The 12,704-nt window shown below is 40.0% G+C and overlaps 1 protein-coding gene across 3 annotated transcripts in view; it reads left to right on the top strand.

Annotated features, from left to right (window-relative positions):
• Window positions 1-12,704, top strand: part of LOC146516816 (multiple PDZ domain protein) — a 44,522-nt gene that overhangs the window by 20,799 nt on the left and 11,019 nt on the right. For 2 of the 3 annotated variants that reach the window (XM_085164407.1, XM_085164405.1), the window contains exons 21-30: window positions 4,229-4,534; window positions 7,131-7,313; window positions 7,767-7,944; window positions 9,208-9,318; window positions 9,673-9,735; window positions 10,220-10,291; window positions 10,753-10,852; window positions 11,711-11,919; window positions 12,340-12,431; window positions 12,511-12,640. In XM_085164407.1, coding sequence (XP_085020533.1) covers window positions 4,229-4,534; window positions 7,131-7,313; window positions 7,767-7,944; window positions 9,208-9,318; window positions 9,673-9,735; window positions 10,220-10,291; window positions 10,753-10,852; window positions 11,711-11,919; window positions 12,340-12,431; window positions 12,511-12,640 — 1,444 coding nt within the window. The remainder of the gene's footprint in view (window positions 1-4,228; window positions 4,535-7,130; window positions 7,314-7,766; window positions 7,945-9,207; window positions 9,319-9,672; window positions 9,736-10,219; window positions 10,292-10,752; window positions 10,853-11,710; window positions 11,920-12,339; window positions 12,432-12,510; window positions 12,641-12,704) is intronic. The other variant, XM_085164408.1, reaches the window with a different exon arrangement.

Here is a 12,704-nt window from a genome sequence, read left to right as displayed (position 1 = left end):
TTGAGTTTAGGGCAGTTTCTGCTCAACAATGATCTGAAACAGACAGCCATGATAGCACTAGTGTGGTTTCAGGTCAGGTCAAGGACAGTCTTTAAGTTTAGCCTAAAACCACTTCAATATCTGTGGAGAAAGTTCAAGACGACTGAAGTTGCTTGAGAAATCTGCCAGAAAAAATGGGATAACTGCCCAGACCCAGCTGTGTAGCAATCCAGCGTACAACTTAGACTTACCCTAAAATCTGAAATACTTGAGGCTATAAACTGCTGCCAGAGGGATTTCTTCATATTTCTAAATTAAAGATCAGAAAACGTTTGTGCGAGATTTTAGTTTTTGATCTTCCATTTGCAAAAATGTCTAAAATAGGTTTTATAGTTTTATAATTCTCAGTTATTGAGTATGTAGTGTATGCATACACAACAGAGAGGTTCCAAGTGTAAGTGATCTTACCTTTCTGCACAACAATGAATGGAGGCATACAGCCGAGGCAGCATTAGCATGGCTTCAGGTCAAGTACAGGGCAGTCGTTGAATCATCAAACCAAAGTTCTGGCTCAGCCCACATATGCATTTGTGTAGAAAATTGAAGATGACTGAAAGAGCTTGAGAACCCTGTCAGAAAGATTGGGATAAGTTCCCCGATCAAGCTGTATAGCAAACTAGCTGACTAAAGACTTACCCAAAAACATTCGAGGCTGTAGTTGCTGCCAAGGGGAATATTCATAGTTCTAAATTAAAGATCAGAATGCTTTAATATTTTTCACTTTTTGATTTTCAGTTTGCAAAAATGTCTAAAATATACTTGATACATGCTCAATCATCCAGGTAAGTAAATCCCATTCTGTTCATCTGGACGTAGTGTTTTCACGTTTTCAATGGGAGAAACGTTTCGTTACTCATCACTTCTTCAGTCTCAGCTGACTGCAGGTTTCCCCAACCTTACAAACAGTACATTTGCACAAGAACTGAAACCAGCCTACTGACTGAACAATGGGCTGTGAGGTCAGTTCCTTGATCATTAATATGCAAATTGTCATGACCATTGATCAACAAACACCTATTAATGTCCATGAGTATATTAATGATATAAACAATGCTCCATCCAATATAAGTTTTATGTCATAGCTGCCCGTAATTAACAGTATTTTTAATTACCACAATGTTTCTGTAAAGCTTAATCCACCATTCAATATTATTTTTGATTAAGATGCCAAATTACATTTATTTACTTGCATTTCTAAAGAGAAAACATGTGATGCTTGAATTGATACATTTCTGACTGAAGTCCATTGTTCTCAGATTTTGGTATAAAAATGTGCGTTTAGCTGGTTATTTGCCAAATAAATAACAATATAATTATTAGTTTTAAACACCTTCTGAATTATTCGTGTTTTCTTGTTTTGTGATAGGTGGTTTAATACATTCGTTAAACAAGGCAGATACACAATTTAGGTTTTCGGATTTTCAAAAGTTTTTCAGGCACCACAAAAAAATAAAACTGTTTGTTTACTTAAAACTTGTGGTTCAAGGCCTCAGGCAATTACCAAAACTATAAAGTGAGTGTTTTTCCCAACTGAAGAGACCCTAGCGGGTTACAGTAGTTACTTAATGCAATTATTTGCATTGCATTTATGTGCACTTTCCATGCTGTCATAGTTTAAAGACAGTTTTCTTTAAGAAACAAGAAAACCAAAGGTATTAGTTTGGAGAGAATGTTGTCTTTTGGGAATGTTGAGAACAACTGCTGAAAAAGTAATTGACTACCATGCATATTTGTTAGATCTACTCATGCAAAATGTAACAGCCTGCATCTGCAATGTGTACAAGCATGTCATCAATATCATCATCTCTGCAGTCACATGACTTTGACCGCATCATCACCTATAAATGATCTCGTCTCACTTTGGATCTCCATTACCACCTTGTTTTTTTTGACACTGCAGTCATAGCTGACTGAGGCAGTGCAGTCATGTTAGATTAGATTAGGTGATGAAATTTTAAAGATTGCCTAAGGGGAAATTGGATAAATTATTACTTGTTCTAACATCAGCAGTTATGGCTCCACATTGGCAATGCTTGTTTGGCTGATTGGCGATGTGCTCCACCCCCACCACCCCACTGCCCCGCAGAACACCCACTCACTTTCTCCCAGTCTCTCTCTTTCTCCCTCCCTCTCTCTCTTCCGCTCTGTGTTGCATTTATGGGCACACACATACAAACATTAACACACATACCAGCCTTTCAATGGTCTAACCTCCAAAAACACCTTTTCCTGCTATGGGAAATATCTCTGAATAATTCATCACTCATCTCACCTTGAACAGTGTGCTTCTGAATAAAAGAACGTTTTAAAGAGCCTCTCATAGATGCGCACACAATACACACGCGGACGAATACACACACGCGTTTTGGCTTTCTCTATCATATACACACAAAAACACTCATCAGTATACACATACCGTGTGCTCACACTGCCTACTCCTAAACAGCACTTCAGATAAACTAAGAGCGAGTGGAGGCAGATGAGTTGCTTTGGCAGCCTCAGAATAAGACACATAGACGGGTGAGGGCTTGTCACCATCAAACTGCCTCCTTTCAGACAAGACAGGCTGTCCACAAGGCTCAGTCACAACAGCTTAGTGTAGACTACCATGTTCAATCTACCACCCTGAATGAAATATAGAAATTGGCTTTTTCAGCAGATTCAAAAAGCATGTCTGCTAGTAGCATCACACCGTGTAAAAAGAAGAAAAATAAAAGTGGGAGGAGGGGGCTGAATGATGTCCTTGACATCTTTTACAGCATGGCTTAGGCAGATCTGGGATTATGTAAAACAAAAACGCTGAGAAGATTTTTCCATTTTTCAGATGGAACGGGACACATCCGTATTTTCAGAGCTCTAAATATCGTTTGACCGACAACTTCAGTTTTTGTTGTGGATTAGAGGTTGTTTGTAAAAGAGAAAAAAATATTCATGTATGACATACAAAAAGGGTATGTTTTTAGTTGCTTAGCTATTATGTGGTATTTGTCCATCAATATGGCTTAATTTGTCTTCAGTTCAATGTTAAATTGTCAACAAGTAAAACTGTCTGAATAATAGTGGAGGTTTTTTTTGTTGTTAGTGCTGTTGCCTCACAGCAAGCAGGTCTGGGGTTTGAATTCACTGGCTAGCTAGGACCTGTTTGTGGGGAGTTTTCTTGTCTCCGATTCCCTCCCACAGTCCAAAGCCATGCGGGGGTTTAGGTTAATTGGCAATTCTAAATCAGCTGCAGGTGATTGCAAGTGTGAATGCTTGTCCGTCTTTCCACGTTAGCCTCTATCTATGATAAACTGGTGACCTGTCCAGGAGGTACCCCACTTTTTCCCTATGACAGCCAGGATAGTCTCCAGGCAAAGCGATGGATGTACAGTGTTTTTTTGACAAAATGGACACCTTACAAGGAAGCAAAATTTCTGAGAACAGCCCTTCTCCCCTATATTCTTTAGCATAAATTGACTCAGACATGTCTCTGTGCTTGTAGGCAAGCTAGCTGGCTAATAGTCCAAGCTACTTGACAGCAGAAGCGGTTAATTTGCATTCTGAGAGAAGTGAGTGATTTCATGAAGACTGCCATGATTTGTCAGTTTCTGTTTGGCAAAGGATGAAACAGCGAGTAGCACATTTCTTTGCAGTTTTATTGGCTCTGGCTTTAAAGCTGGAAAATAAACTAAAGACTTCTGGAAGTCACCACATCTAGCTTCTTTATAAACTTAAAACAAAAAAAAATCTATAACTTAATCTCTTTTAATAACTTAACTAATTGACACATTTTGTTTTATCTGTTATCTTTTGTGTGGATTTTGGACACACTGTTTCCCCCTGCATGAGCTTTATACTTAGCTAAGCTGGAGGTTGCTTAAAAATCCTCTTTATAGAAATGAAAATGTTACTAAACTCATCTTATCTTGATAAGGCAGTAAATAAGAGTCATTTTAAAAACTTGCCATTACTTCAGTGGATAAAATGCAATTATTCTCTTATTCAACTGATATTTAATTTATGATTTATAGAAATTTCTCACTACTGGGACTGTTTTTTCATTCCTTAAGAACCCATTGCTCATTCTTTGTTGAAGAAGTAAAGCAAATGTGCTGCTGAGAAAACAGTGTTGGTAAAACTTAAGTAAATAATGTTTATAATGCTTTCACCCCGTTCCCACACTTCTTTTCCCACATTCCCCTACCCCCAGTATAACCTATGTCCCAGCCCACCAGGTGGATGAACACCGTACTCGACTGTGTTTGCCCCCTCTGGCATCAGTTGCAACAGAAAGCCCCTCTTCCTCACCCACTCTAGCGACTGCTTCTCCGGAGCCAGCAGCGGACCCAGCTGGATCCTCGAGTCACCCGGCTTTGTCTATGCTCAAGCTTTCTTCCTCACTCAAGTTTAAAGCTACAACTCCGGATCCAACTTCAATCAGATCTTCTGCATCCTTCAGAACTCCTCATAAAGACCCGGTCACAGTTCCAACCATCAGCCCAGCCTCAGACACGAGGTAATATAAGAGCCAGAGGTCTTAGCCTATTATTTACGGTCACCTAATCCCTTCCCAGTTCCCAGAGTGCAAGATAAACCTGTCTAAAGGTTTATTAGACTTCAAGGCTCCAGTTTTATTACAAGTTGATACATTTGCTGCAGGGAATTCAGACTAAGAAATAGCTATACATGCTTTAACATTTTAACCATAGGCTTTTGATTGCTGTAGCAGCTATGGCTTTATTACTGTAACACATCATTCAGTTACCCAGCTGCTTAAGTCACGCTAATGATCTGAATTATGATCTGACACTTTAATTAACCGTATCCATGAGGAAACAATTGTTTTCAGAATGCAGCCAGCTCAGTGTGAGTCTCCTCCAGCACGTATTTTCTCTTCTCCATTCTTCTGTGTTGTAAAGGCAAAAGCTTCTCTCACTGTTGAATCTCTGAGTTATATTTAGCTGTTCGCTTATGGATCTCAGTGCTGACTGTCAGCGAAAATGAATTGTTTCGCTTCTGTCTGTCCCTGCTTTCACTCTGTCTTCGTACCTCTGCCTTTCTCCTCCCTCCCTCACTCCCATTTTTCTCTGCAGCCTTTTCTTCGCTCTTATCTTTCAATGTATTGTCTTTGTTTCTTTCTCTGTGTGTGCTTACATCTGTCTTTCATTTCTTTCGCACTCTCAGTCATCTTGCACTGGTGTTTTTCTCTTCACCTCATTTTCCCTCTCCTCCCTGCCTGGCGTCTATCCCCCTTCTCCTCGCTCCTTTCAGCCCTGGTGGAACCATTTGTTCTGCCCTCTTCTGTAACTTAACTGGCTATAGGCTCCTGCTGTGCAGATAGCACCACTATCACTCAAATCCATGGGCTTATTACAGCCCTCCACCGTTAAACATATTCATGAAAATTTCTCTGCTTTTGTACCTTTTTCTTCCACTTTTGCAGTATATGTGTGTGTGTGTGTATATATATATATATATATATATATATATATTAGGGATGCACCGATACCACTTTTTTGGAAACGAGTACGAGTACATGCATTTCAGTACTCGCCGATACCGATACCGAGTACTTAATAAAAACATGATTTAAATTTACAGGTAACAGCTTTAGTCCTATAATTTAACAAAAAACAAACAAACAAGGGACTAGTTTGGAATTAAGAACATTTATTTAAAATGAAAAGCATGTTGTATGCAACATATTACAGAATAAATAATTATAAAAAACAAAATTTAATTTTGAAATTTGTTCGTCTGTTTCTCTGTTTAGAAGTCTCACTAGCACAGTCACAGCTGGGATGACATCAGAGGCTAGTGCGTCGTAGCTGCTCACTTTTTTAGTTAGTTCCTCAAAGGGGGCGAGGATGGCATTGGTGAGCTGTGAGATAGACACATACACGCCCAGCACTCGCTTTTGCTCAATGAGGGACTGGAGCATGTAATACGTGCTGTTCCAGCGCGTCTGTACGTCCTGCTGCAGTCTCTTTATTGGCTGGTTGAGCTGTCCCTGAATGTCCTCGAGGCGGGACTTGGCTAAGGCGGAATGTTTAAAATGCCCAACTATTTTCCGTCCCACTGCTATAGCATCAGCTATGCTCCTCTGTGCTAATAAGCATGGGTAAATAAGCGTGGGTAAACTCTTTGTACTCGTTGTCGTGTTGGGATTTTAGGTGCTTGATTAAATTGCTTGTGTTAAATGCGCTACCTTTAGAGCCTCCTCTGGACAATTTCGCTGAGCACAATTTGCAGTCCACCTTTGTTTTCGCGTCTTTGTTCACTTTGAAATAGTTCCACACGGCTGACTTGTCTCGCCTCGCCTTCTCCCCGCTCTGAGCTGCAGCCGGGGCCTGGGGGCGGGCACTCGGTGCCTGTGATTAACCCCTTACATGCTGCTCAAACATAGACAGGTCTCAGACCGTGGTATCGGTCCTCAGTATCGGGGGACTTTTAACGAGTACGAGTACTTTAGAAAATGTGGTATCGAGTATGGTATTCTCACTTCTGAAAGTTCTAACAACTTAACAGTTGGCATTTTTTCTGAATAAATAAACTGAATAATTCATTCATTTTCTGTTAATCCATGTTATATCAATAGATCACTTATCAAAATGTCACATAATTTGGTTGCCTGTGTTTGTGTGCATACAGTCACAGTAAACATAACAACAACACGTAATAGAAACATTTGCAATTAGAAAATGTTGTATGTAAATAAAAATATGTCTCTTTTTAAAAGGTATGGAGCTATACACTGGGCACATGGATGTGAAAAAATGAATTATGTAATGTATATAAGCATTTCACTGCATATCGTACTGTGTATGACTGTGTATGTGACAAATAAAAAAATTGAATTTGAATTTGTATAAATATTCACAGTGTGTAGTTTAAGAGTATAAATCTGCATGGATAATAGTCCCAAACGTGTCAATTATACCACAGATTTGGATTCTTTCTTTGTTGGGCATTTTGTTATTCTCCTATTGTATTTTATATTCAGAAAGGTGCCTGTAAATTTAGATACATTTAGTCATTGTAGCACAAAAATAATCATTCAAAAACACATATTAAAACCTGATATATAAAGTAATCTTTTTGTTAATCCCCAGCTGGCAGATAGCAAAATCTCTACCTCTGAAGAGCAAAGATGGAGGCATTACAGCAGAGAAAAGGGACAATGTTGATACAGGTGGAATGGCATCAAAGCCAGATGTGGAGATAACGGTGGATGGTGCAGAAGAAGGAAAGGAGGAGGGGCTTCTTTCTACAGTGTCTTGGGACCAGCCTAAAAGGTTAGTGAATTTGTCATCTAATAATTATCATGAGATATTATTCAGATTATTCAGGCAACTTCAGGTCATGATAACAGCAGTGCTAATGGTGCACAACAGACTCTACATGCTCATATTTCTTGAGTTTAGAGAAAGCGACTACAGTACCAAAATTTTCAGCTTGCATTTATTGCATTAAAGAATGTGTCCCACTTTGATACAAATATTGCACTGCATAAAAAAGAAGAAGAAAAAAAATTATTAAAAAAAACTATTCTGTGTTTCCCTTTAAGTTTTATTTGACTAAATCATTGAATCTCCATTTGCAACACTAAGCAGCAGAGACTGAAAAAAGCAAAAATACACATTGGATAAATTATGCAGCACTGTTTTTAAGATACGTAAAGTAATGTTAGAACAATATCAGCTCTGCAGTGTTTGGTAATGTTTCTTGCGTTACACTCTGTGTTTCAGTGTGCGACTAACGCGAGCACCAGGTCAGTCCCTAGGTATCAGCATAATGGGAGGTAGAGGCATGGGCCGAAGACTGAGCAGCGGTGAGATGATGAGGGGAGTCTTCATCAAGAACATCAGCCCAGACAGCCCGGCAGCAAGTAATGGGACCCTACGGGCTGGAGACAGGATACTGGAGGTATGCGAATGCCTGGAACTGACATGTGTGTTGGTGTGTAGCAGAGAAGGAGGCGCAGTTATCAGAAATTGCAGGAAAGAGGTGCATGTGTGTGTGTGTGTGTTTGGGTACCCAGTGGTGTTTGTGTGTGGTAGAGGGAGAAGGTATTGTGCATACTGCATGAGCACGCATTTATATAATACATACTGTGTATGCGGTACTGGAATTCAATATTGTTTGTGGTCTCTGCTGTATTAAAAGGTGCCAATTTGATTGTAATATGACACACTAATGGCCAATTTGTTGTTTAAATGCCCATAAAATGTTATTCGCAGCAGCCTGTTATTTGTTATTGGTCAAAGATTGAAGGTTCAGCTCCACCGTCATTATATAATACAGGAATGCACAATAAAATGCAGTTATACCCCCCTCCGCCATAACATACTTGGTTATTCACGCAGTTATCCAATCAGGTAATCATGTAGCAGCAGTACAATGCATAAAATCATGCAAATGGAGGTCAGGAGCTTCAGTTAATGTTCACATCGCACATCAGATGGGGAAACACAGTCAAATTGACTTTGACTGTGGCTTGATTGATGGCGCCAGATGGGCTGGTTTGAATATTTTTTGAAACTGCTGGTCTCCTGGGATTTCTGTGCATGACAGTCTCTAGAGTTCATCGCGAATGGTGTGAAATATTTTTTCTGAAAAGGCATTCAATGAGCACTTCTGTGGACTGAAAGGCTTTGTTGATGTGAGAGGTCAGAAAAGAGCAGTCAGACTGATTGCAGGAAACAGAAAGACAGAAAAACAGTAGCTTAAATAAAAATTCTCTGTCCTTAAAGAAAAACACACATTGTAAGCACAATAGCATCAGAATGCACAACATGTCATGTTGAGGCAGATGGGCTGCAGCAGCAGAAGACTAATGTCAGGTTCCACTCCTGTCAGCCGAGAACAGAAATCTGAAACTGCAGCGGCGGGCACACACTCACCAAAGTGAAGTGAAGACTGGGAAAACATGCCATTCTGCTGTATTAGGTTTGAGCTGTGTGTACAACACTGCAAGATAAAAGAAATTGTCAACTGTCAGAAATTTTGATATATAATTTTTCACTAGCTGTCTCTTTGAAAAAGACAGCCGACAGCATTGCAAATAAATGGGCACGGCTATTTTAAGGCAACTTGGAGTTTAGATGATCAATGCGTTCTTTAAAAACAGATCTACACTGATCTGATCTGAAAATTGTATTTACGTGCTTTTTTGTTGATGTTGCTAAGGTATGTGGTGTGGACCTGAGAAGTGCCAGCCACGAGCAAGCAGTGGAGGCCATCCGCAGAGCTGGAGACACTGTGACCTTTCTAGTGCAGTCTGGACAAGACGGATCTCAGGTACAGCACCTCAGAAAACAACCAAAAATAGCAGATTTTTGGTAGCTTTATGCATCCTGCAGACTCTGTATATTCTGGCATGCATGCATGAATTTGAGTCTTCTGAGGCTTCAGATTCTTTCACATTGAATCTCAACACTCAGTAAAGCGAAGGTGCAATGCATATTCTATTGGAAAGTCCCACCAGAAGTTGCAGCAGCATTGTGCATGGGGGTTGCATTATTATGTCTTGTGGACACAATGCATATTAGGTAAAAATGCATTTGACTGACAGAATAAGTAATTATTCAGCATTACGTGTACAATTTTATAGACAATAATATGCCTACTCTGCGTCTTGTGTTTCGCCCACAGTCTCCTGCTCTTATCAACCATGAAAGACTAACTCCAACACTGTCCAACTCACACAGCAGCAGGGTAACACCGCTCTACTTCCTATTTTAAGCTTCGCATTAAGGTTTTTCCTGTTTCAATGGCATACGTAAATCTTATTTCAAATTTACACCAGCCTTGATATTATAGTGCTTTCCACTACTTTTCTAGTATAGACAATCATGTCCATTAAAATATGAAGTACTGCTCGTTGGAGCTAAAGAGCAGTAGCTACTTTTCATGTTTTTTAAAGGTTGCGACCACATCTTTAGTTTTCGCTGGGAGAGAACACAAGCTGTGAAGTTCTCACTTTGTGTTCCTACACAGTTACTGATATTTGGCTGTGTGTTGCTGTAGTGTATAGAAAATGTTTCGTGCACACTATATTATATATAGATAGATGAGTCATTAACACCTACACAGCAATCCAAAAAAGAATGGGGAAGCTTCAAAGAGGTTTTTTTTTGAGACAGGGATTTCTTTTTTCATAGATATAGAGCTATGTCTGTGTTTCCCCACATGATACTAGGAAGCAGAGAACCTTGGTGGTCTGTTCCTTAGTCCTTCCCCTGCAAACCCCTTCATTCCCACCCCGTTTAAGGTTGGTGCACAGTGTGTGTGTGTGTGTGTGTTACCACAAGTGTGCCACACTGTAAAAGCACTCTTGCATTTACATCAAACCAACTTCCAGAAACTTAATTAACATGCAGTTTTGTACATAGAACCCTTGTAGTCCCTCGCAGCTACCTTGTTTGTTTAAACCCTTTGTTTTTTGCCTTTGATGGAGATGCATGACTCTAAATAGAGTCAGCGCATTCTTTTGAAGTTATTTTTCCATCCACTTGTAAGTTAGTTGCAAAATAATGCATGATTCTGGTCATCTTTCATGTTATTTTTAGCTGACATTAAAACAGCGTTCATTAATTCATCCTCTTCATCAGTTATTTCCCAGTGCTTTATCAAGCGCACTGAACAAGCCTCAGGGGTAGTCCAACTTATGCCTGAAGGACCCCTGAGGCATCTCAAACTCTGCTTGTTCAATAATGCAAAATTTGTCCCAAGGTACCTTCACCAGCATCCGATAGAATGGATCAGAGAAGCCCTACGAATTTCACAACACCAGTCACAGGAGCAGTTGAAGATGCTGACGACTCTGGCAGAAGTAAGACTCCTCAAAAGCCTAGGTGCCATCCTCATCCATTATAGATTTTAATACTGATAAACATTTTCTGACACTCACAGTTGAATTGTCAAATTCTGGGACATACTTTAAGCCATATGACACTTAAACCACCTGCATTTCAAGCCAGTTTGCATAAATAATGTACCAAGAACAGATTAAAGCCTAAAAAAAAACATTTTAGAAATATTATTCAAGTATAGCATCATTTGAAAGAGTAACATTACTCTGTTTGAATGCATTTTAGTTTCTAAGTAATTTTTTTTCTGTCTCTTTTTTGGCAGTAAAAAAAATTGTATTCAAATTGCATCTATTGTTTTATTTCTTACGAGCGTAACTATGAGACATGTTACCTCGCCTGGATTAGGGTTATCAGGATCCCACTCTGGAGTTGGCTCTAGTGTGTTTGAGCTTCAGGGTGCTTTATACTGTTGATTAGTAAAATAGTGTAAAACTATTAGAAGGAAACTGTGTGTGTCTTGCACATGCACACAAGCAAAGAAAATATGAATCCATTCATTAAAGCGTTGCCCCATGATGCTACAAGTGGTTTGAAACACTTTGTATGCATATATAAATCACAGTCGTGGCTCTATATTCATTTTTCCTTGCACAGTTGTGCACACAAGGTGCATACTATCATGCTGTATATAGTCAGAAACACCCTCAACAAGTCACTTCCAGGCAAAATGCAGCAGCCCACACACATTCTCCTCCAGGGTGTAATGCTTTTCCCCATGTCTCCATGTGTCACTCATTACATGTAGTTTGCCACACTTTTTTTGGCTTAACAATCATATCATTCTCCTAACAATTTTCTGTCTGCTAACTGTGTCCTAGAAAAGATGCTTCAGCGTTATGGCAGTCTGTCTGGAAAGCTCCAAATGATTGAGCTAGAGAAGGACCCTGCAGCTCACGGCCTGGGAATCAGCCTCACGGGCAACAAGGATGGCTCTAGGGCCCGTATGGGTGTCTATGTGGCAGCTATAGACCCTCTAGGCCCCGCTGGTTTAGATGGGAGGATACAGATCGGGGATGAGCTTCTAGAGGTAAGGTATTGGGAACAATATGGAAGAATGAGTGAGTAGGGATTAACAGATTAATGGTGTGAGATTGAAGACGCCAAGAATGGGTTGAGCCATTGGAGAGAGACAAAATAGTGAAGTCAAAAATTAAAGCAGGAGAAGAATAGAAGGCAGTTGGAGACATGGATGAGAGCGTTGAGTACCTGCACAGTAGATTTATCATGCAAATTACCATTTGAATGATAGTTGGTGCTGGGCCGGATTTTTGTAATGAACAACCGTGTAATAGAGATGAGGAGGAGAGTAGTGGGAGAGGAGCAGCTGATGAGTTGGCGGGGGAGGAGAGGTTAGAAAGAGATGACAGAAAGGAAGATTAATGTAGAGGTGAATAGGGGGGGAAAGGCGTTGTGTAATAGGAACTACATGACGCTGTGTTTCTTCTAGATTAACGGTCAGATTTTGTACGGCCGGAGTCACCAGAATGCCTCCGCCATCATGAGTAATGCTCCATGTAAAGTCAAGATCATTCTCATCAGGTAACATGATTGCTTTTTGGTTTTACACACTAAAGGTTTTTGTAACCTGCTTCTGGAATAATTGGTGTTGTTTTACCAGAAATAAAGCAGCTCTAGGTGAAACGGTCCAGGGACTCAGGAAAGACTGTGAGGACACGATCGACTCCCAGACTGACACTGGAGGCTGTGGACAAATCTCCAGTGACATTGAACACATTATTCTACCTCAGGTACAATACATCCAGTAGGTCTCTGGCTAACCACTGTCAGTTGTCTGTACTGCAGTTGACATTT

Source organism: Neolamprologus multifasciatus, chromosome 6, assembly GCF_963576455.1.
Source record: "Neolamprologus multifasciatus chromosome 6, fNeoMul1.2, whole genome shotgun sequence".
NCBI lineage: Eukaryota > Metazoa > Chordata > Actinopteri > Cichliformes > Cichlidae > Neolamprologus > Neolamprologus multifasciatus.
The sequence above is the reverse complement of the archived record's forward strand: the minus strand, read 5'-3'. Positions and strand labels throughout refer to the sequence as shown.